The sequence below is a fragment of the Macaca mulatta genome, chromosome X (genome assembly GCF_049350105.2).
Source record: "Macaca mulatta isolate MMU2019108-1 chromosome X, T2T-MMU8v2.0, whole genome shotgun sequence".
Lineage (NCBI taxonomy): Eukaryota > Metazoa > Chordata > Mammalia > Primates > Cercopithecidae > Macaca > Macaca mulatta.
The window spans coordinates 141,280,158-141,303,279 of NC_133426.1; the positions used below are offsets into that span (position 1 = coordinate 141,280,158).

Genomic DNA, 23,122 nt, shown 5'->3' on the forward strand with positions numbered 1-23,122 from the left:
GTGCCTTTTCACTGACCCTAAGCTACAGACCACCCTTCTTTTTTATTCACTGCAATGCATTTCAGGCAGTTTTGGAACCTGAAAACATTAGAGCAAATCCAAATCACGTATTGTGATGTGAACATACCACTTAATTACAAGTTATTAGATAAAGTGTGATTTATTAAAGTAAACCTCTGTTAATACCAGGATTCCTAAACTAAGCTTAGAAATAGCAGCTCTGAGAGACAGGTGTCAAGTTGCACATCTAGTTCCAGCGGTTTCGATCTGACATTCCCTGGTGTAAGTTAGTCGGGCAAGCAACCTGTCAGAAGAGCCAGAAGCTTTCTGCAGTTCCTTTTACAGTGGGACAACATGGCCCCAGGTGGAGGGGGAACCGTTTCCTCCACACTGCCCAAAGTTGGAGATTAAACTTTCACTCCACCTTGGGACCCAAGTCACTAGCAAGCAAACGAGTCGCCACCCCCTCAGGTTGAAGAGCCCAAATGAGCTCAAACGTGCACTTTAAGGAAGGAAGATTGCTCGCACGGGGGCAAGGAGCCCCTGGACCCTGTACTCCATCCTCCCCAACCCTGCTCACCTGAGCCCATGGATTAGGGGAGCGCTGCTGGATCTCCTCAGGGTTCCCCCGTAAGATGTATCAGGCTCAAGGTCCAGCTCCATTTTCTCCTGAGCCATGTCAGACTTGCAGGCAGGCACAGCGGGCAGTGCTCAGCTCCTGGTGCTTAGCTATGGACTCCCAAGACTCTCACTGCAGGACTGAGCTGCTGGGGACTGGCAGCTGGGGGCGGGGGCTAAGGGGCGGAGGCTTGGGGACGAGGGCGGGGGCTGGGGGCGGAGAAAAGTAGGAGAGGAGGAGGGAAGGAGGATGATGATGAGGAAGGGAGGATGATGGTGAGGCGGGGAGGAGGATGCAGAGGTAGTGGTGGAAGGCGACAGAATGAAGGAAAAGGATGCAGGAAAGAAGAGGGATGGAGGGAAAACAAGGATGGAGGGAGGAAGGAAGAGGGAGGGAAAAGGATAGATGGAAAAGCAGGAGGACAGAGAGGATAAGAGGAGGAGGGCAGAGGGTGAAAAGGGAGAGGAAGAGGGCGGGGGAGGGAGGAGAAGGGAGAGGGCAGAGGGAAGGGAGGAGGACAGAGGGGAAGGGAAAAGAGGAGCGCAGGGGCGGGAAAGGAGGTGGTCTGGGGAAGAGGAGAGAGGAGGGAGAAGAGGAGGGGGAGGAAACTAGGCAGCGGCGGAACTCATGCTGCTATCTTTCCGGCTGAGGACCACAAGCGGGGCCGGGCTACAGATGCTGCGGCTGCCCGGGCAGCGCTAGCACCGAGGACCTGACAGTCGGGTAGGACCCGGCCGGGCAGCCTTGGCGACTCCAGCTCCCCATGCTCGGGGACTCGGTCCAGCCCCCCATGCTCCCGGACCTGGTCCCGGAGGCTCCTCAGCCCTGGGATCGGTGCTTCTCCCCTCCCTGCCCCCCTCCCGCCTCGAGGACAGGTTGGGGGTTCGGCCTCTCAGCCGCCGCCGCGATGCCTCCTCTTCCTCTCTTGGGTTCTAATGGTCTGGGGGAACACGCTGGGGCCAAGACCAAAATCTACAACCTGCAGTCTCTTCCGCCTCCCACGCTTCAGAAGCGGGAACCTCCGCGGGGCCAGTTCTTCCGCGTCCGGGCACCCATCGGGTCCTGCGCACGCGTCCAGCGGCCACTCCAATGGGCCCGCGGGCACGGAGCGTGCGTGGCAGCCCCGCCTCGAAATCCTCCTCCAAAGGGGAGGAGCGTTTCCAGGGGGCCCGGCGCCTTCCTCGATGGCATTGGCCTGGGGACCCTGGCGCCCAATTTTGAAAAGAACCAATAGTTGGGAAATGCTGGAGCATCGGCTTTCAGGAGGAGTTTGGGCCAATATTCATGGGAAACAGAGAAAAACATGGGATTTCCACGTTATTTCACTCCTAATTTGTACGCTCCGACCTCTGTGATCCCCACTCATGCCTTAAATCCCTCGATTTTGTTGGTCTTTGTCTGGAGGGGCTGATTTCTTTTTCAGATCATCCATTTGGATGCACTAGACAAAAGAGAAGTGGGAAAACAAACGCAATGGATAAAAATAAAGCGAATATCATGACAGTTCGTATAGCTAATGAGAAACTCAGTTCCATTTTGCAAGCATCTTTAGATTCAACAAAACTGGGAAAAGTCCGAAGAACAGGTAGCAAGCAGAACCAAATGTTTTCTCTTACTAGGAATTACGGAGTCCCGAACAATCATGACTCAGCGTGTGTGAGATCTGGATTTTTTTTTTTTTTTTTTTTTTTAAAAAGAGTCTCGCTCTGTCGCCCAGGCTGGAGGGTAGTGGCGCGATCTTGGCTCACTGCAACCTCTGCCTCCCCGCCCGGGTTCAAGCGATTCTCCTGCCTCAGCCTCCTGAGTAGCTGGAATTACAAGCGCCCGCCACCACGCCTGGCTAATTTTTTTGTATTTTTAGTAGAGACAGGGTTTTGCCATGTTGGCTAGGCTGGTCTCGAACTCCTGGCCTCAGGTGATCCACCCGCCTCCGCCTCCCAAAGTGCTGGGATTACAGGCACGAGCCACCACGCCCAGCCGAGATTTGGATTTTTTATTTAACTAACACCTACATAAAACTTGTTATGTGCTAGGCACTATTCTAAGAGTTTTAGAAATATTAACTCTGTCTTGGTTGTGACTGGCCAGTGGTGCAGGTGCTAAAGAAATTTACGGAGACAGTCATAGGTAACGAAAGGCAGATTTGTTAGAGAAGATATGAAAATACGTTGCAAGGATGCAATGGGCAGCACTACAGAGGAGGAGCTGTCTGCAAAGAAGCAGGGACTGGAGGGAAGTTTTATAGGGTCATGCTGGAGGGGGGGTAAGTGCAGAAAGAGGTCATGCTGCTGGGGCCACTGTGTGGAAGGTGTGCCCTCTGGTTGTTTGTGCTCATTGTTCTTCCCCACCTGGGGCCCACCTGGCCCCTTTCTCATTGTTGCTTATTTCTCAGGACTCTGCATCCCACCCCCCAGGTAACACCCCTCAGAACAACAATGACAAATCTTTGGAATTGGGGGTGAGGTCTCATCTTCCAACTGCTTCCTGCTGACCAGGGGTATAGAGTTGACCCTATCTATGGTTGTTGGTCTGTCAGGAGACCCTGTGGGTCATTGTCCCAGACTGTGGGACCTAGGATATTGAATCTTGCTGGAGGAAGGGACTCATCACAGAGTGGGAGTATGTCAAGGCAAAACTGGTGACCAGCTGAATCCAGGGGAGACTCATAAAGGTAGCAGGCATCATTGGGGAGAGACTGATATCCCATTCACAGCATTACTTGAAAGTGAAACTGCTGAATTCTAGAAGATAAAAGTTTGTTTCTTAAGCCAGTTACTGAAAAGGCAAACAAAAAACCCCACAACCATTTGTAGTGTGACTGTTTTTCCTTATTGGAAGCCCATTTAGATAGCCTGGAAGTTAAACTCAAAGAAAAAGTGTTTAAATATAATTAGACACAAGAAGAGTGTATTCAGGGTTATGAGTATAGCAGGTGAATACATGACTCTTAGGAAAAGTGTGAAAAGGTTTTTTTAAATTACATTGATAATTTAGACATATTTTTTAAAAGGGCACAGAATTAAGTTATATTAGAGGAAAACATTGCTTCGTTGTTTTTTGTTTTTTTTTTTTTCCAAGATGAAACATTTTAGCATTAGGCCATAATAACAGAATTGGAGGAAAAAGTTACAGAAGCTGACAAAAAATGAAGGAGAGAGTTATTATCTTTGGCATTCTCCGGGGAGAAAAAGCTGAAAGCAGCAAGGCACAGCAAAAGTTGAACTGAGATATTATTCTGTGAAGCTTTAACTTCTTACAATTATATTAAGAGCAGATTAATATCTTAAGAAAATCTTGTTTTTAACATAGGGGACTGATGTTAGATTATCCTAAATTATTCCCTTTCAGTTATAACCAACTTAAACACATACAAAATTCCTTTCATAACTTCTCCTTTGTAAACCTTCTCACGACTTACACAGACTGTATGGACTTTCTGACTTGGACATCAGGGCTTTCTGACTTGTCCTAAACACCCCTTTCTTAAACAACAGGTCATTTTACTTTAGGACAAAAATTTGTCATAAAAGATCCTTTCTTGGCTGGGCGCAATGGCTCATGCCTGTAATCCCAGCAGTTTGGGAGGCCAAGGCAGGCAGATGACTTGAAGTCAGGAGTTCAAGACCAGTCTGGCCAACATAACATGGTGAAACCCTGTCTCTACTAAAAATACAGAAATTAGCCGGGTGTGGTGGTTGGCACCTGTAATCCCAGCTACTCCGAAGGCTGAGGCAGGAGAATCACTTGAAGCTGGGAGGCCGAGGTTGCAGTGAGCCGAGATTGCACCACTGCACTCCAGCCTGGGCAGACTTGGTGTCAAAAACAAAAAAAAAATCCTTTCTCATACAAAATTTTTATTTAAAACCTTCCTTACCGGCTGGTCGCAGTGACTCATGCCTGTAATCCCAGCACTTTGGGAGGCCGAGGTGGGCGGATCACAAGGTCAGGAGTTCGAGACCAGCCTGGTCAATATGGTGAAACCCTGTCTATACTAAAAATACAAAAAAAATTTAGCTGGGCATGGTGGCAGGTGCCTGTAGTCCCAGCTACTCGGGGGGCTGAGGCAGGAGCATCGCTTGAACCCAGGAGGCAGAGGCGGAGGTTGCAGTGAGTTGAGATCATGCCACGGCACTCCAGCCTGGGCAACAGAGCAAGACTCCATCTCAAAAAAAAATAGCCGGGCATGGTGGCATGCGCCTGTAATCCCAGCTACTCTGGTGGCTGAGGTGGGAGAATTGTTTGAACCTGGGAGGCGGAGGTTGCAGTGAGAGATCATGCCACTGCACTCAGCCTGGGCAACAGAGTCAATATTTCTGGTTTTCGAACCTTTTACTAAAGGTAACCTCCTATGTGAAATTAAGAAGCGTTGGCTGGGCGTGGTGGCTCACACCTGTAATCCCAGCACTTTGGGAGGCCGAGGCGGGCGGATCACGAGTTCAAGAGATCGAGACCATCCTGGCCAACATGGTGAAACCCCATCTCTACTAAAAATGCAAAACTTAGCAGGGCATGGTGGCGCTCGCCTATAGTCCCAGCTACTCAGGAGGCTGAGGCAGGAGAATCGCTTGAACCTGGGAGGTGGAGGTTGTAGTGAGCCAAGAACACACCACTATACTCCAGCCTGGCGACAGAGCGAGACTCCGTCTGAAAAAATAAAAAAGAAGCCTTAACTGAGGGGATGATTTAAATATGAGGTGTCTCCAAAGAGATGGCAAGCCATTTATAAGATCTAGAACTGCTCCAAAGGTAACTCAGAGAAAAGAAAATTTCAAGACAGGAAATCAGAAGCTGTCCATGGAGGGAAAAATAATCAATACATGGCAAAAGTACCACAAGTATTAAACCACAAAGGAGTGACTTTCAAATCCAGGAATTCAACCCAGGTGCCATTGTGATAGGGCAAAGCCTTAGCAACTGACCTACAGCACAAGGTGACTACTGTTGTTTTACCACGAGTTCAGAGCATTTTCAAGCTTGCAAAAAGTTTTAACTGCTCAAGAGAATTTTCTAAGACTAGCTATGTTATTATTATGCATCCTTCTTTTAATGTAACCATTTTCTTTTCATGGTGTTCTCAATTCCAATAGTGACTCAATCTAAATAAAAGCCTGTTAAAGTCCAGATAGTAATTTTCCAGGTTTTTACCACATAAGCAAAAGGTATTTCCAGAAAGGGGTAGAGGAGGCATCTCCATGGCAGGCAGCTTTTTAAATCAAAAGGGAAGTTTATGATTTTACTTGCCACCTCCAGAGTTGCCCTTGGCTTTCTTTTATTGATGACTCATGTTTGATCTGGAAGCTAGCCAAAGCAGAAAGCCCCCCTTCAGTTTAAGGCCTGATGATCATCAAGGGTTGGGATTATGTCCCAGGGGCCCTTTGGCCCTCCAGGGCAGTCCTATTTCCGGTGGCCGAGCTTGTGGCAGAGGGGGCAAGCCATGCGGGGGTTTTTCCTCATTCATCCCATAGGACCAGTTTGCCTTCCAGTGGCGTGGGCTTCTGCACTGATGGCAGTTATCTGGAGGAGTATCCTTAGGGCAACCTGGAATGGAGGCTAGGGACTTGCAAAGCAGCCAACAGTTGACCCTGCTTCTTGTCCCTGCGTTCTTCTTTCTCCTTAGCCCTGTCCTTATCCTGCTCTTGGTTATAAAAGACTGAGGAGACTAATTTGAGGTTTTCTGCATAGAGGCCATGCTGTATTACAAAAGAAAATTGGACATTTTTCATTTTTTTTTTTTATTAATCTCAGGGTTACATTTGTCTCAACGTTTTGGGATGCAACCCAGAGGTTAGTCTGACGGAATAGAGGAAGTTTGTCCCACGGTGGGACTGGAAAACGATGAGCTGCTGGGGGCTAATGTCTGCTGCGGACATGAAGCACACTCTCTCGCCGCAAACCGCCCCCCCACTGCCCCACCGGGAAGAGGACTCAGCTCACATCTGCTGAGGAATTCCAGTGCACTTTTCTTTTCTTTTCTTTCTTTCTTTTTGTGTTTTTTTCTTTGAGATGCAGTCTCGTTTTGTCACCCAGGCTGGAGTGCAGTGGTGGGATCTTGGCTCACTGCAACCTCCACCTCCCAGGTTCAAGCAATTCTCCTCTCTTAGCCTCCCAAGTAGCTGGGGTTACAGGCATGCACCACTACGTCCAGCTAATTTTTTGCATTTTTAGTAGAGACGGAGTTTCCCCATGTTGGCCAGGCTGGTCTTGAACTCCTGACCTCAGGTGATCCTCCCACCTCGGCCTCCCAAAGTGCTGGGATTACAAGCATGAGCCACTGAGCCTGGCCTCGAGTGCACTTTCTAAAGGGGCATCCCACCTACTGGAAAGGACATCTCAGCGCTGGGGCCTTACGCTGGATGGTTAGCCCAGGTGCGAGGAAAAAGGGTAAAGGAAAAACTCAGCCTGGTCCCATCCCAGGAGAGAGGACCAGAATGGGGAGACTCACTGCTCTGAGGCTGCTTGCGATCACCTAATTTGGGAACGTCCAGAGCAGGAGGTCTGGCTGTTTTCGCAGGACTATTTCGAGTAAGAAAGAGGGGCTCTGAGCTCCCCAAAACATATGTGCCAATTGCACCACAAAGGGATTGTAGACCTTTTCGCCAGAAGGGATAGGAGGGGGCCTTCTTCCCTTCTGGGCAAGGCAGCCAAACCTGTTCACAACCCGCTGGCCTTCAGGCCACACCAGGAAATGGCCCTGACCAGTTGCCATCAATTGCCAGAGGGATACTAGAATTTGTCGGCTGGAAGACTGAAAAGTAAAGCAAATTCTGAACTCTCACGGGATCGTGGGGCAGCAGTCTGATGTCTTTCCACCGGGACCTCCTGGTTCCCTGGGGAGCAGCCCTGGCCAGGGACTTTAAATTATCTCAGGGTTTTGACGCTGTCCAACGAGAGGTTGGAATTGGAGGAAAGGAAGAGAGTAGGGGAGAGGCCCATACGGGCCACCAAAATGTTGCACGTGCAACTGGCCAGTGGCGCGGGTGGTAAAGGAATTTACCAAGACAGTCATAGGTAAAGAAACGCAGATTTATTAGAGAAGTCATGAAAAATATGTTGCAAGGAGGCAAAGGACAGCACTGCAGAGGAGGAGCTATCTGCAAAGAGGCAGGCGCTGGAGGGAGCTGGAGGGGGCTGCATGTGGAAACGAGTCATGCTGCTGGACCCACACGTGGAACGAGGTCGTTGTGCCCTAGGTCTCTCTGAACAATTTTGCATCGTTCTTCCCCACCTGGGGCGCTTTGCTCATTGTTTCTTACTTATCTTATCAGGACTCCGGGAACTCTTAATCCTCACCACTTGAATGGCCCTGGGGAAGAGAAGGCCATTGCATTGAAATGTAATAGTTATGAAATTGCTTTCAAAATTCAGCCAGAAATAATAATTTTGCCTGCCTCTTTTCAATTATCCCATACTAAACTTGCCAAGGCCAATTGTCATTTTATTCCTCACTGTTTATGCTTTCTGCCTGCAGTATGAGGGATTTGTAAGTACTTTTAGATGGTTTCCTTTAAATTGCCTGTATTTTTCTCCCAGCTAGATTAGAAACAACAACCTCTGTTTCTGAGCAACTTAGGTATCTCTTTTTATCTCAAGGTCTCAGCAACCCTTTAGGCCAGCCCCACCTCCTACTCCCTGCTCAAAAGAAATTATAATACATTCTTTTGTTCACAATAGCTACTAAACAATCATTTGTTGAGGAGGCACATGCACTGACCCCAGGAGCTTAACAATTTAGGAGAACAAGACGAGAAGAATGCTACTTTGGCTATCATTTCTAGGTTTTATTCACATCATTCTTGCCTGCTAGTTTTTTTTTTTACCTTTCATGTAAATCTTTTGGGAAGGTTTGGGGTGTTTGTGATTTGTAGATTTGGGTTCCACTTGTATTTGACTTGCTCTTGTGGTAACTAAAGGTTACAACGTAGCTTCAAGGTTGTCATGACAACTGGTAAAATAAAGAGCTGATTATCACGTTTGTTACTTCCCTTTTATAGGTGAGGGCCTGGGACACAGGGCAGCAGACTGGGATATGCAGAGAAGAGTAGCCTAATTGTCAAGTCTAGATCTAACAAAAACAGTGTCCCAAGATCATGGCATATTTCCCTGGAACTGGAAGAACTGATCAAGAAACACAGCTAGGTTGGTATAATAATGTGTGGGTAGAAATGGGGAGAAGTGAAAACAATTTCTTTAATGTTGTGTTTGCCATTGTAGCATATAGAATTCTTGCTGTTTTTGTATTACTTGTTCCTTTTGATGTTCCAATTTGTGTATGTACTATGAGTCCTATTTATATCTTTACAGGTTTGGGGTTCCTGACATGTAGCTGTTCTTTAGTAAAAGAGAGCTCTTTCTCTTTGATAATAGCTGTAAATTTACTACCATCTCATATATTTAGTTATTTCATATTACTAACTCCTTTTCTTAGAAACACAATCCATTAGTCACTCTTTCCTTGTCATTTTATTATACCTGTTTTCTTAGTGTTGTACTTATTTAAAAATTAGATACTTGTAAGGCTTAGGCAGGATGAAATTTTGTCTATTTATTCCAAATATACATATGAAATCTTATTACCTGCCAAGAATACTAGCAAACGTTGAAAATTAAAATGAACAGAATGGAGGTAAGATTCCCTTGTTCACTGGCCTGCTTCATATTTTTCTGTTATTCAGGCAATTTGTTTTTTTACTCTGTTCTGTCTTTAATCACTGCTTCTGCATTCACCCTGAATTTACTCAGCTTTAACCACCATCTTTTATAAACTTTCAGGTACCCTGGGAATTTTAACAGTGGCTTTTAGGACATCTTGATACTAGCCTGAATTCTGCTGCTATCTAATTATGTGCCATTAATCTCTTTGGAATTTTATCCAACTGTAAAACAGAAATGATTTACCTACTTTACAAGATAACTATGAAAGATAGGCTATTTAAACCTGCATTTATTCATAAAATAATTTCATAAGTATTTATCAAGTGCTTATGAGTACAGAAATTGTGTCCAGGGAGATATTCTGAGGCACCTCATTTTTTTTTTTACTTAAACAGAAGGGCAGAGGAATCTTGGCTTTGCCACTTAGTAGTTGTAACTTGAGTAACCCCTCTGGGCTTTGGTTTCCCCCTGTGAAAAATGGGCATTGTGATGGTGCCTACCTCAAAGAATTATTGTAAACTTTAAATGCAATCACCTATTTAAAGTGATTAGGACAGTACCTGGCACATAGTAAGTGTCCAAGAAACAGTAGCTATTATTAATCTGTCTTATATCAGGAATGGGGACTCCACATCATCTTCATGTCTGGGATTTAAGTAATCTGATTCTGCCTAATATAATCAAGTTTGTCTTATTCTATTCCCAGAATGAACAAAATACATATTTATTATCTTACATGTCATAACTTGTCACGAACTATCTCAAGACTGTCCCATTATTTTAAGTTCACCACTGGGTAGCTGAGCAGGGTTAATGATTGAACCAATCCAGATAAGTATGTAAAAACAGGCCGGGCGCGGTGGCTCAAGCCTGTAATCCCAGCACTTTGGGAGGCCGAGACGGCGGATCACGAGGTCAGGAGATCGAGACCATCCTGGCTAACATGGTGAAACGCCGTCTCTACTAAAACATACAAAAAACTAGCCGGGCGAGGTGGCAGGCGCCTGTAGTCCCAGCTACGCGGGAGGCTGAGCCAGGAGAATGGCGTGAACCTGGGAGGCGGAGCTTGCAGTGAGCTGAGATCCGGCCACTGCAGTCTAGCCTGGGTGACAAAGCAAGACTCCGTCTCAAAAAAAAAAAAAAAAAAAAAAAAAAAGTATGTAAAAACATTTTGTAGGCCAGGTGCAGAGGCTCACACCTGTAATCCCAGCACTTTGGGAGGCCGAGGCGGGTGGATCACCTGAGGTCGGGAGTTGGAGACCAGCATGACCAACACGGAGAAACCCCATCTCTACTAAAAATACAAAATTAGCTGGGAGTGGTGGCACATGCCTGTAATCCCAGCTACTCTGGAGGCTGAGTCAGGAGAATAGCTTGAACCCTGGAGGTGGAGGTTGCGATGAGCCAAGATTGCGCCATTGCACTCCAACCTGGGCAACAAGAGCAAAACTCTGTCTCAAAAAAAAAAAAAATTGTTATCTATAAAGTGTTATGATTATTTTAATTAACAACTCCCATTTCACTAGGTTTATTTGCCTTCTCAGTCAGTTCTCTATATGGTTACTAAAATGTGTGGTTTTACAAAATTATTAGCATGGAGTTAAGATTTTAGTACTTAGTGTGGCTCATTAAGTGATGGTTAAAATTTCTAAAACAGCAGTTCTTAAAATGATATGAGCCATGGCAGCATTCTTAGAATGTATGTAGCTTCTAATACTACCTGAAATGAAAACACTGATTTGCATAGATACTAAATTCTGAGATATTTGTTTTTTAAAAAGCCTCACTGCTTTAACTCAAATCTTTGTAAATTAGTTGAGGTCTTTTTTATATGAATAGCTGTGAGGAGCCAGATTATATATAATGTAAAAACACACACCGAGGCAGGCGCGGTGGCTCACGCCTGTAATCCCAGCACTTTGGGAGGACGAGGCAGGCGGATCACCTTCGGCCCAGGAGTTCGAGACCAGCCTGGCCAACATGGTGAAACCCCATCTCTACTAAAATACAAAAATTAGCCAGGCGTGGTGGCGAGCGCCTGTAATCCCAGCTACTCGGGAGGCTGAGGCAGGAGAATCGCTTGAACCTGGGAGGTGGAGGTTGCAGTGAGCCGAGATCACGGCCAGAGCGAAATTCCATCTCAAAAAACAAAAAACAAAAAAACTGTACAATTATGGTTTAAAATAGAAAGAAACCACACTGAAAACAGTAATTCATTTGCCAAATGAACTCAGTTAGGTTAGCACCTTAGCAAGACCCTTTGGGAACAAGTGGCCTCTAAGTACTTCGGTAGCAGTATCTTTTTTTTTTTTCTTTTCAGACTTTTGCTTTTCTAAAATTACAAAGGTGTAGTGTGTCTGCTGTTACAGGATGGAAAAATGCATCATAGGAGGTTGGAAGCTTGTTGGCCTCAGTCATAAAGGGATAAGAAAATTGAGAATTAGGCATAGGGCAGAAAGGACCTCACCCCTCCCAACGCTTTCATTTCTAAATAATGCTTAAGGAAACCATGCCAGGGTTTGTAAAAGAGTAGAGGCACAACCACGGGGAGTGGGCACTGGGGAAGGAGGAAGGAGGTGACGACGTGGGGATAAAGCGGCTTCTTAACTGCGCCTGCGCCCCTGGCAAAGCTGACAGAGGAGCGTGAAGTGACGTCATTGCCTGCGTCACAATACGCGTCGTCTGACTGGAAGCGTATCGCAGGCTCTGAGGGGCGGAACCCAACGGATGGTCAAAGGCGGCAGATTGTAGTTTTTGTTTTGGCCGGAAAGGCTTACCATGAGTTGCCAGGGCTGAGATGGAGAAGGATTCGCGGCGGTGACAGATTAAATTCCCCAGTTACATTATAGACTTGGAGGTGGGGGATCTTCTCATCGTTAGAGGCCCCGATCATGGGAGATAGGCGGTTCGGAGCCAGTCCTGCCTAACTTTGTGTTCACTGATGTTAGGGATGCTAGGGCTGCAAAGGTGGGCACCCCTACTCGTCTAAGAGCTTTCTCCTCTCTTCTCTTTTTCCCCTTTGCCTCTCTCCTTACATCACCTGCCCACTAAGTCGACTTGTCCTTGTGTGAACGGCAGCCGGAAAGCCTTGAGAACTTATTCCTCGACCCGGACATGGCACAGGAGAAAATGGAAGTAGGTTTCGAATCGCTGCCGAGTTCCACTACCGCAGACAGCAACATTCCGAGAAGAGTCAACAGTGCCCCTTTGATCAATGGACTTGGGTGAGCCAGGTTGAGATACTGAAGGAGGCAAGCGGGTGGGGAGGAGGTGTTCGGGAAAGTGATTTCCTATAGAATTCCCGTCCCTTTATTTGTTGAGGTTCTGCAGGTATCTCCCTTGTTCCTGGTGTCCTGAGATCCCACCCTCAACCTTGGGTGGGGGTAGTGGGACGGGCTGACCTGAGGGAGAGCGCACACCCACCCTGAGGTTGACAGACATCTGAATCTGAACATCCTCCCCTGATAGTCCACCCGGACCCGAATGCAGCAGCCAATTGGTGTGGAGCACGGCTTTTTTCTAACTTCACCCCATTTCTTACCCATTCCTTTGAAGAAACTTAGCATCCTCCCCCACTCACCCCCAGATCTTCTGCCATGACTGTAATATTTGTCATTTCAGCTGCTTTATCACCTCTGACCTTCACCTCCAGCCACTTGAATGGAAATGGTTGTCAAGCAAATAAACTTTGGACTTTTTTTACACCTTTTTTTTTTTTTTTTTTTTTGAAACAGAGTCTTGCTCTGTCGCCCAGGCTGGAGTGCAGTGGCACGATCTCAGCTTACTGTAACCTCCGCCTCCTGGGTTCAAGCAATTCTCGTGCCTCAGCCTCCCTGGTAGCTGGGATTACAGGCGCCTGCCACCACAACCGGTAATTTTTTGTATTTTTAGTAGAGACAGGGTTTCACCATGTTGGCCAGGCTGGTCTCGAACTCCTGGCCTCAGGTGATCCGCCCGCCTCAGCCTACCAAAGTGCTGGGATTACAGATGTGAGCCACTGCTCCTGTCCTACACCTATTTTTTGTTGGCGCAAAAAGTTTTGGTACCACAGAAGCTTGATCTCCTAAATTACACATTCTCACTGGGTGATACTTCCCCCAAGCAGGGAGAAAATAGTTCTTAGGGGAGTGTGAAAAACTTTTACTCTTTTTATGTATAAAGCACAGATATACATACAGTCTGTACACAGATATATAGTATATATGTGTTATTAAAATTTCACGGAGGGGAAGCAATTAGGGGAAAAAAGGTCTAAAAAGGCTTTTTAGAGGGTCAATAATGAAAAAATAATTTAGAAACACTGCACTAAATGATGGTTAACTGTATTTCTGAAGATCTGGGATTACTAAATCTTGTTTCCTTTTTTTGTTTTTTAAGACGGAGTCTCACTGTGTCGCCCAGGCTGGAGTGCAGTGGCGTGATCTCGGCTCACTGCAACCTCCGCCTCCCGGGTTCAAGCGATTCTCCTGCCTCAGCCTACCGAGTAGCTGGGACTTCAGGCACCCACCACCACGCCCGCCTAATTTTTTGTATTTTTAGTGGAGACGGGGTTTCACCGTGTTAGCCAGGATGGTCTCGATCTCCTGACCTTGTGATCTGCCCGCCTTGGCCTCCCAAAGTGTTGGGATTACAGGCATGAGCCATCGCGCCTGGCCTAAATCTTACTTAAATTAGACTTTTAAAATGATATTTTGGATCTCACATTTCAGTATTATAAGGTTTTCTAGATATCATAAAAATGTCTGAAAAATGCATTCACTACATACATTGCTAACTTTGCTCCTCACCTTTTGTGGCATCATACTGATTGATAGTTGTAATTCACAGTACTATAGACTTCTCAGGAAGGGATTCAGAGACCAGCTTTACCCTCCTTGTTTAACATATGAGGAAACTGAGGCCCATAAATCTCCAAAATGACATGTTTAGTGGCAGAGCCAGTACTAGGAACCTCTGTTTCCTGACTCCTAAATGACTGTTCTGGCCACTACTAATGAATAACTAAGTTGATTAACTAAATAAATGCAGCTTTTGGGTCATTTGAGGTAGGAGAGAATATACTGTTCACAAAATGAAAAGCAAACTAAGATTGACCAAAAAAAAAAAAAAAAAAAACATTACCTTTTTAAAATAGGCAGGTAGAAAAACATAGAAGGGGGACTCTGCATGTTGTGCTGAGAACAAGAACATTTTATTCACTCAGGATTTTGCTCTAATCCTGTTGTGGAAATAAAGGAATTATGGGACCCACTCTACTAGTAGAAGAGAGCAGTAGGGAGAATGTTGGGTTTATTGAAGACAATATAAAAAGAAGAAATAGACTGCAAATAGACGATGGAGGATGTGAACTTGAAAGAACCTGTGGATCCTCTTTAATGTATTAAATATGCCAGAGAAGGAGTGGACCCTTCCCTAATCCTCAAAGCCTTGGAAACAGAGAGATCTCAGTTATCCCTTCATATCTTGCTTTGTTCTGCAAAGGATTTTTTTTTGTTTTGTTTGTTTTTTGCTTTTATCATATTAGAGCATAGCTATAGTGTTAAATTCCATAGCTAAAGATCCTAATGCATGAAGTAAAATTTTTACAGAAAGGTAAGGGTCACTAGCATATTTCTCTAGTAGGAGTTTAAAGATATAGAAACCACAAAGTGGACGGAGTCCAGGGACTCTAGTCCATCAGAAAGAAGTAACATAGGAATGATGTGTGACATCCCTGAGATTGGGGAACTTGCCTAGATGATCTGAGGGCATATTTTGTGCTGTTGTAGAAAATGTAGGGCATGGTCAGAGAAGTTATTCTGAAGCAAGAAAAATTTAGAGTAAGATTACACTGAGCCTTAGTTGAATTCATTTTCACCTCAGTTCTTATTTGCATATGCATACTGCTCACTTTTCTCCTTTTTTTTTTCTTCCTTGGCCCTCTAATACTTGTGTACTTCCCCTTTCTAAACTATACCTGGCAGTAAAGCATTCTCTTCAGAAAGTGAGAATCACTAGCATATTTCTTTAGTAGGAGTTATAGAAACCACAAAGTGGACAGAGTTCACGGACTCCGGTCCATCAGAAAGAAGTAACATAGGAATGATGTGTGACATGCCTGAGGTCAGGGAACTTGCCCAAATGATCTGAGGGGATGTTTTGTGCTGTTGTAGAGAATATTTAGCTTGCTAAACATTGTTGCACCTCTTTCAAGTCATTTTCGAACTTTGCTCCATGTTTCTTCTATATAAAGACCCTCTTGCACCAGCATTTGCAGAATTAAATTCCTTACATTGGTTTCTTTTATATCAATTCTTTAATACAGTATTACTGTTTTAAAGAAGTATCTGCACTGTTTTATGTATATCTTGAACTAATAAAAATTCCAACGTCAAAAGTTTTGAACCTCTTGGTTCTTTATACTCTTTATCCCTGTAGTTGGCTGACTTTATTACTAGTGTCAATAACTATGTTTAAAGCTAGGAGTTTTTTTCTTCTCTTTCTCTGACCCTTATGCAAAGACTCAGAGATTAGGTTCTTGTATTCCTGCCAGTGCCTCCCTACCTTAAAAACCTCTACCTTGACCCTGCATTTAAACTGTTACTGCCTCAATTATTATTATTTTCCTGAGATGGAGTCTTGAGGCTGGAGTGCAGTGGTTCAATCTTGGCTTACTGCAACCTCTGCCTCCTGGGCTCAAGCGATTCTCCTGCCTCAGCCTCCCGAGTAGCTGGGACTACAGGCATGCACCACCATGCCTGGCTAATTTTTGTATTTTTAGTAGAGACGGGTTTCACTATGTTGGCCAGGCTGGTCTCGAACTCCTGACCTCATGATCTGCCCACCTTGGCCTCCCAAAGTGCTGCTATTACAGGCATGAGCCACTGCCCCTGACCGTCAATTCTATTTGAAAGGCAAATTACTGGCCGGGCGCGGTGGCTCACGCCTGTAATCTCAGCACTTTGGGAGGCCGAGGCGGGCGGATCACAAGGTCAGGAGATCGAGACCACGGTGAAACCCCGTCTCTACTAAAAATACAAAAAATTAGCCGGGCGCGGTTGTGGGCGCCTGTAGTCCCAGCTACTCGGGAGGCTGAGGCAGGAGAATGGCGTGAACCCGGGAGGCGGAGCTTGCAGTGAGCCGAGATCGCGCCACTGCACTCCAGCCTGGGCGACAGAGCGAGACTCTGTCTCAAAAAAAAAAAAAAAAAAAAAAGGCAAATTACTACCCCAGACCCAAATGCAGCCCACCACCTGGATTTGCAAATAAAATTTTATTGGAATGGAACCATCCCCATTTGTTTAGTTATTTTCTATGGCTACTTTCCCACTGCAGTGGCAGAACTGAGGAGTTGCAACAGATACTGTATGGCCCACAAATCCTCAAATGTTTACTCTCTGGCCCTTTGCAGAAAAAGTTTGCCCATCCTCTGGTTTATTGAACTCTTACGAACGTGGAAGAATAGCAGCCATGAAAAATGATTACTTTGGGAATATAAGTGACATAAATCTATTATAGTTTAGACAGAGCTGTTTATTGATCATTTGATGTGGAACATTGAACTTCATCCGGTTATACTACCTTTGCTTTTTCCGAGTTAGAAGTAGCACTTAACTCAGTTCAGATATCACCTAGGGTTTTATAAATTCATGTTGAATAATGCATATCAGTTGAAGTATATATTGCCTGAATTCTTTCTTTCAGTTATAGTCTTACTAAAATTGGCGAACAAATTTAGGGTAGAATATATCATTGCTAGCCCTAAGAATTAAGCCCCCTACACATGTAAACAAAAAAGAGTGGAAAGAAATAGCCCATTAGTGTCCCTCCAATTTTCTTATAAGTGACTGCCAGAACATATTCCTATTCTCACAAAGAAAATGACTGGGAAAGGAAGTAAACTTAGATACATCCATATACCTTCCATTCATAAAATAGTAAGTTACCGCCTGTTATATGCAAATTATGATGTTGCAAAGACATATCTCAGGGCTCAATAAACTTTAATAGGGACTGTAAATACTTGAAGGACTTAAATGTGTGGTAGAGTAAGATAAGTGCGTAGGGAGCTAAAGAAAGTGCTAGGGGAATTCAAAGAAGGAAGGGAGAAATTACAGCGGGACTGGTGAGGGAGAAGGACAAGTTTATGAAGAAGGTGACAATTGAGATGGGCCTTCATGGATTGATAGGATACACCCTGGAAAAGAGGGGGACCAATGCTTGGGATTGTATTTTAAGTATTATATACAGAACAGCCTTGAAGGCAGAAAAGCATAAATGTATTCCAGAGAACTGAATGGTCCACTTTGCCTGAACCCCTGACTCCCAAATGTTCATCTGCCGATCAGTGCTGATCTCAGGTGAAGCTTTTACCAATCCATGCCTTTAAAAAAGTTAAGTACAGCATAATTAAAGATGTCATTATGTAGTTGCTAATTATCCTTCCTGGGCAGGACTGTACTGTACTCTGAGATTTGTTATTCTCTTATTTTCTTAATACCAAAGTGTCATTTTACAAATGAAATGATGGTGTTGGTCAATGGTGGGATTTTTTTAAAAATGACTTGACTTGGTAAAAGAAAGAGGTGGCAACTATGTTTCTGCCTAGATTTTGTTTTGAAATTGTACTAGTCCATGAAATTGAAGAGTCTGGAGCCAAACTGTGGAGGGCTTTGAATGTCATAGTAAAGAACGTAACTGAATTTGACAGGCACTGAAGAGAGTCATTGAAAGTTGTGAGCAAACTGTTCTTTAGGAAGGTGCCCCTGGTAGTCTGTTAGATAGCCTAGAGAAGGGAAAGAAGAGAGGCAAGGAGCCCAGTTAGACTATGGCAGTCTGTGGAAAAGGAAAAAGACCTTGAATTGGTTTTTGGCAAGGAGCATGAAAAGAATCGGGTGGATATCAGAGAGAGAGAGAGTATAGAGGTAAAATCTAAAATACTGGCAGTTGACTGGATATAGGCAGCTAAAACAAAAGTGTTATAGATGATTTCTCACATTGGAGGAACCTGGATGAAGGGTACATGCGAACCATCTGTATTCTTTTTGCAACTTCTGGTGAGTCTTAAACCGTTTCAAAATAAGAAGTTATAATAAAAAGGAAAACATGCCAGACACAGCTGGGATCTGTAGTCCTAGCTATTTGAGAGGCTGAGGCAGGAGCATCGTTGAGCCTAGGAGTTTGAGGGCAGCCTAGGCAACATATAGCGGGGCTGACCACATCTCTGAAAAAACAATGAAATGATTTCTTCAGGATTACAAGGTCAAATAGGACCGAGTTCACTTGGTGGGCAACCATCAAAGCTGAGGACACAGACCTAACTTCAGTGGGCAGCAGCTGCACAACTTCAGTCCATTGTTATCATGGGAATGTGGCCCAGTGTTGCAAAATCTTGCAACTTTTCAATAGAAGCCAGAAAGTTGGAATCTGGGTGTTGTTTTTTTTTGTTTGTTTGTTTTTGTTTTTTTTAATGTGAAATCTCACAGTGTACAAAACAAATTCAAAAACATTGTTGACACTGTGTAGGCCAAACCAAACACATCTGTGGAAAATCCGAGTTCCATCAACCCCTGCTATTGTTATTCCTCTTATTCATGTGAAACTTTGGGAAAATTGAGAGGGAATTGATATTTGCACCTTGTAGCTCTGATCATAAATTTAAATCATTTACAGGTTTAAACTGAAAATGATGTATTTCCAAGTTCACAATAAATTATATTCATTCTCCGTAGCATAATTAGGAGTAAAGTAGGGTGCTTGAGAATTCCTTACCTTATATGGAGACTTGTTTAGGCTCAGCCAACCAAGGCTGTATGTGTGTGTGTGTTTTAATTTCTACCTTTGCACAGCTTGCCTTTACCCTTGCTGTTTAGGTATTTGAAATCTTTAAAAGAATTTTGTGGCCGGGCATGGTGGCTCACGCCTGTAATCCCAGCACTTTGAGGGGGACAAGGCGGGTGGATCACCTGAGGTCAGGAGTTCGAGACCAGCCAGACCAACATGGTGAAACCTCGTCTCTACTAAAAACACAAAAATCAGCTGGGCATAGTGGTGCATGCCTGTAATCGCAGCTACTAGGGGGGCTGAGGTAGGAGGATTGCTTGAACCTGGGAGGCAGAGGTCGCAGTGAGCTGAGATCGTGCCACTGCACTCCAGCCTGGGCAACAGAACAGAGCGAGACTCCGTTTCAAAAAAAAATTTTTTTTTTGTAATGGATTTTGTAACAAATGTTTTTCTTTTTCTTTTTAGTTTTAATTCACAGGTGTGGCAAGCTGACATGTTAAGAATTAGGACAAACAGAGCAACGTTTAAGAATCGACGCTGTCTGGTAAGAAAATGCTTATAATGGCCTCCCTGTCCAACACTTGTGCTTATTGGTCTTAACCAATGGTCTTCAAACTTGAGCATTCACAGGGAGGGCTTATTAAAACACAGATGGCCAGCGGGAGTCTCACCCCCAGGGTTTCTGATTAAGTAGATGGGGGTGGAGCATGAGAATTTGCATTTCTAACAAGTTCCCACTTTGAGAAACACTGCTCTAAACATTACTGAAGGAAAAATAAACACATTGACTACAGTTATGATTGCTGCAGCTGCAACAGAATTAATTTTTAAATCCCATATGGATTTAATATTGAGATTTTATGTATAAGACCATCTGGTTTCCAATTTTTTTTTAAAGAAAATTGTAACTTTGAGAGGAAAATTTGCAGACTCTCCTAAAAGTAATTTTTAGGCTTTTAGTTAGACTTTTATCTCACATTTATCTTGAATTATAAATAAGATTTGCTTTTCATGGTATTATCATGCAATCTCTAAATTATAACTCTTTTCTACTAATTATCCTGTAAACATAGAGAATATACTTGTAGATCAGTAAGCCAAGGTGAATACATGATTCATTATATGATTTTTTTATTGAGATGAAATTCACATAACATTCAATTAACTATTTTAAAGTATACAGTTCAATAGCATTTAGTGCATTCACAATGTTGTTCAACCACTACCGCTCTCTAGTTTCTTTTTTTTTTTTTTATTGTGCTTTAAGTTCTAGGGTACATGTGCACAACGTGCAGGTTTGTTACATATGTATACATGTGCCATGTTGGTGTGCTGCACCCATTAACTCATCATTTACATTAGGTATATCTCCTAATGCTATCCCTCCTCTCTCCCCCCTCCCCACAATGGGACCCAATGTGTGATGTTCCCCTTCCCAAGTCCAAGTGATCTCATTGTTCAGTTCCCACCTATGAGTGAGAACATGCGGTGTTTGGTTTTCTGTTCTTGTGATAGTTTGCTAAGAATGATGGTTTCCAGCTGCATCCATGTCCCTACAAAGGACACAAACTCATCCTTTTTTATGGCTGCATAGTATTCCATGGTGTATATGTGCCACATTTTCTTAATCCGGTCTGTCACTGATGGACATTTGGGTTGATTCCAAGTCTTTGCTATTGTGAATAGTGCCGCAATAAACATACGTGTGCATGTGTCTTTATAGCAGCATGACTTAATCCTTTGGGTATATACCCAGTAATGGGATGGCTGGGTCATATGGTACATCTAGTTCTAGATCCTTGAGGAATCGCCATACTGTTTTCCATAATGGTTGAACTAGTTTACAATCCCACCAACAGTGTAAAAGTGTTCCTATTTCTCCACATCCTCTCCAGCACCTGTTGTTTCCTGACTTTTTAATGATCGCCATTCTAAGGCTACAGTAACCAAAACAGCATGGTACTGGTACCAAAACAGAGATATAGACCAATGGAACAGAACAGAGTCCTCAGAAATAATACCACACATCTACAGCCATCTGATCTTTGACAAACCTGAGAGAAACAAGAAATGGGGAAAGGATTCCCTATTTAATAAATGGTGCTGGGAAAATTGGCTAGCCATAAGTAGAAAGCTGAAACTGGATCCTTTCCTTACTCCTTATATGAAAATTAATTCAAGATGGATTAGAGACTTAAATGTTAGACCTAATACCATAAAAACCCTAGAGGAAAACCTAGGTAGTACCATTCAGGACATAGGCATGGGCAAAGACTTCATGTCTAAAACACCAAAAGCAACGGCAGCAAAAGCCAAAATTGACAAATGGGATCTCATTAAACTAAAGAGCTTCTGCACAGCAAAAGAAACTACCATCAGAGTGAACAGGCAACCTACAGAATGGGAGAAAATTTTTGCAATCTAGTCATCTGACAAAGGGCTAATATCCAGAACCTACAAAGAACTCAAACAAATTTACAAGAAAAAAACAAACAACCCCATCAAAAAGTGGGCAAAGGATATGAACAGACATTTCTCAAAAGAAGACATTCATACAGCCAACAGACACATGAAAAAATGCTCATCATCACTGGCCATCAGAGAAATGCAAATCAAAACCACAATGTGATGGTAGTTTCTTTTGCTGTGCAGAAGCTCTTTAGTTTAATTAGATCCCATTTGCCAATTTTGGCTTTTGTTGCCGTTGCTTTTGGTGTTTTAGACATGAAGTCCTTGCCCATGCCTATGTCCTGAATGGTATTACCTAGGTTTTCTTCTAGAGTTTTTATGGTTTTAGGTCTAACATTTAAGTCTCTAATCCATCTTGAATTAATTTTCGTATAAGGAGTAAGGAAAGGATCCAGTTTCAGCTTTCTACTTTCTACTTATGGCTAGCCAATTTTCCCAGCACCATTCATTAAATAGGGAATCCTTTCCTCATTTCCCCATTTCTGGTTTTTGTCAGGTTTGTCAAAGATCAGATGGCTGTAGATGTGTGGTATTATTTCTGAGGGCTCTGTTCTGTTCCATTGGTCTGTATCTCTGTTTTGGTACCAGTACTCTGCTGTTTTGGTTACTGTAGCCTTGTAGTATAGTTTGAAGTCGGGTAGCATGATGCCTCCATCTTTGTTCTTTTGGCTAAGGATTGTCTTGGCAATGTGGGGTCTTTTTTGGTTCCATATGAACTTTAAAGCATAATTCATACATGTCCTTTATCATGTCAAGGAAATTTCCTTCTACTCCTACTTGCTGAGTATTTTTCTTTTTTTTTTTCTTTTTTTTTTCTTTTTGAGACAGAGTCTCACTTTGTCACCCAGGCTGGAGTGCAGTGACATGATCTCTGCCTGGTGCAACCTCCACCTCCTGGGTTCAAGCTATTCTCCTGCCTCAGCCTCCAGAGTAGCTGGGATTACAGGCACACACCACCACGCCCAGCTAATTTTTTTTGTATTTTTAGTAGAGACGGGGTTTCACCATGTTGACCAGGCTGGTCTCGAACTCTTGACCTCAAGTGATCCGCCCACCTCCACCTCCCAAAGTGCTGGGATTACAGGTGTGAGCCACCGAACCCGGCCTTATTGAGTATTTTTATCATGAAAGTGTGTTGAATTGTTTCAAGTGCTTTTTCTGCATCTCTTGGGATGATCATGTGTTTCCCCACCTTGGTAGATTCATATGGTATATTACGTTTATTTTTTCCATGTTGAACTACCCTTGCATTCCTGTGATAAATCTTTTTGCATCTGTATTCATGAGATATTGGCCTGTTGTTTTCTTGTGGTATCTTTTGCTAGCTGGCCTCATAGAATGTATTAGGAGGTATTCCTTCATCTTCCACTTTTGGAAGAGTTTGAGTAGGATTTTATGTTGATTCTTGTTTTTTGTTTGTTTGTTTTTGTCTTTGTCTTTTTGAGATGGAGTTTTGCTCTTGTTGCCCAGGCTGGAGCACAGTGGCACGATCTTGACTCACTGCAATCTCTGCCTCCCGGGTTCAAGCGATTCTCCTGCCTCAGCCTCCTGAGTAGCTGGTATTACAGGCACCCGCCACCACGCCCAGCTAATTTTCTGTATTTTTAGTAGAGACAGGGT

At 43.9% G+C, this 23,122-nt stretch overlaps 2 protein-coding genes across 39 annotated transcripts in view; one reads left to right on the forward strand and one right to left on the reverse strand.

Moving 5' to 3' along the window:
- Window positions 1–1,683, reverse strand: part of PABIR2 (PABIR family member 2) — a 28,204-nt gene extending 26,521 nt beyond the window's left edge. For 15 of the 28 annotated variants that reach the window (XM_015128244.3, XM_015128237.3, XM_015128243.3 and 12 more), the window contains exon 1: window positions 581–1,683. In XM_015128244.3, coding sequence (XP_014983730.1) covers window positions 581–678 — 98 coding nt within the window. In that variant the 5' untranslated portion in view covers window positions 679–1,683. The remainder of the gene's footprint in view (window positions 1–580) is intronic. The other 13 variants (XM_077989311.1, XM_077989305.1, XM_077989310.1 and 10 more) reach the window with 2 other exon arrangements.
- The window catches only part of PABIR3 (PABIR family member 3), a 118,140-nt gene continuing 95,870 nt past the window's right edge, over window positions 853–23,122 (forward strand). For 3 of the 11 annotated variants that reach the window (XM_077989295.1, XM_077989297.1, XM_077989299.1), the window contains exons 1-2: window positions 11,952–12,495; window positions 19,499–19,577. In XM_077989295.1, the coding sequence (XP_077845421.1) occupies window positions 12,386–12,495; window positions 19,499–19,577 (189 nt within the window). In that variant the 5' untranslated portion in view covers window positions 11,952–12,385. Of the gene's footprint in view, window positions 895–8,295; window positions 8,395–8,610; window positions 8,756–11,951; window positions 12,496–13,648; window positions 15,648–19,498; window positions 19,578–23,122 lie in introns of those variants that run through there. The other 8 variants (XR_013413049.1, XM_077989292.1, XR_013413050.1 and 5 more) reach the window with 5 other exon arrangements.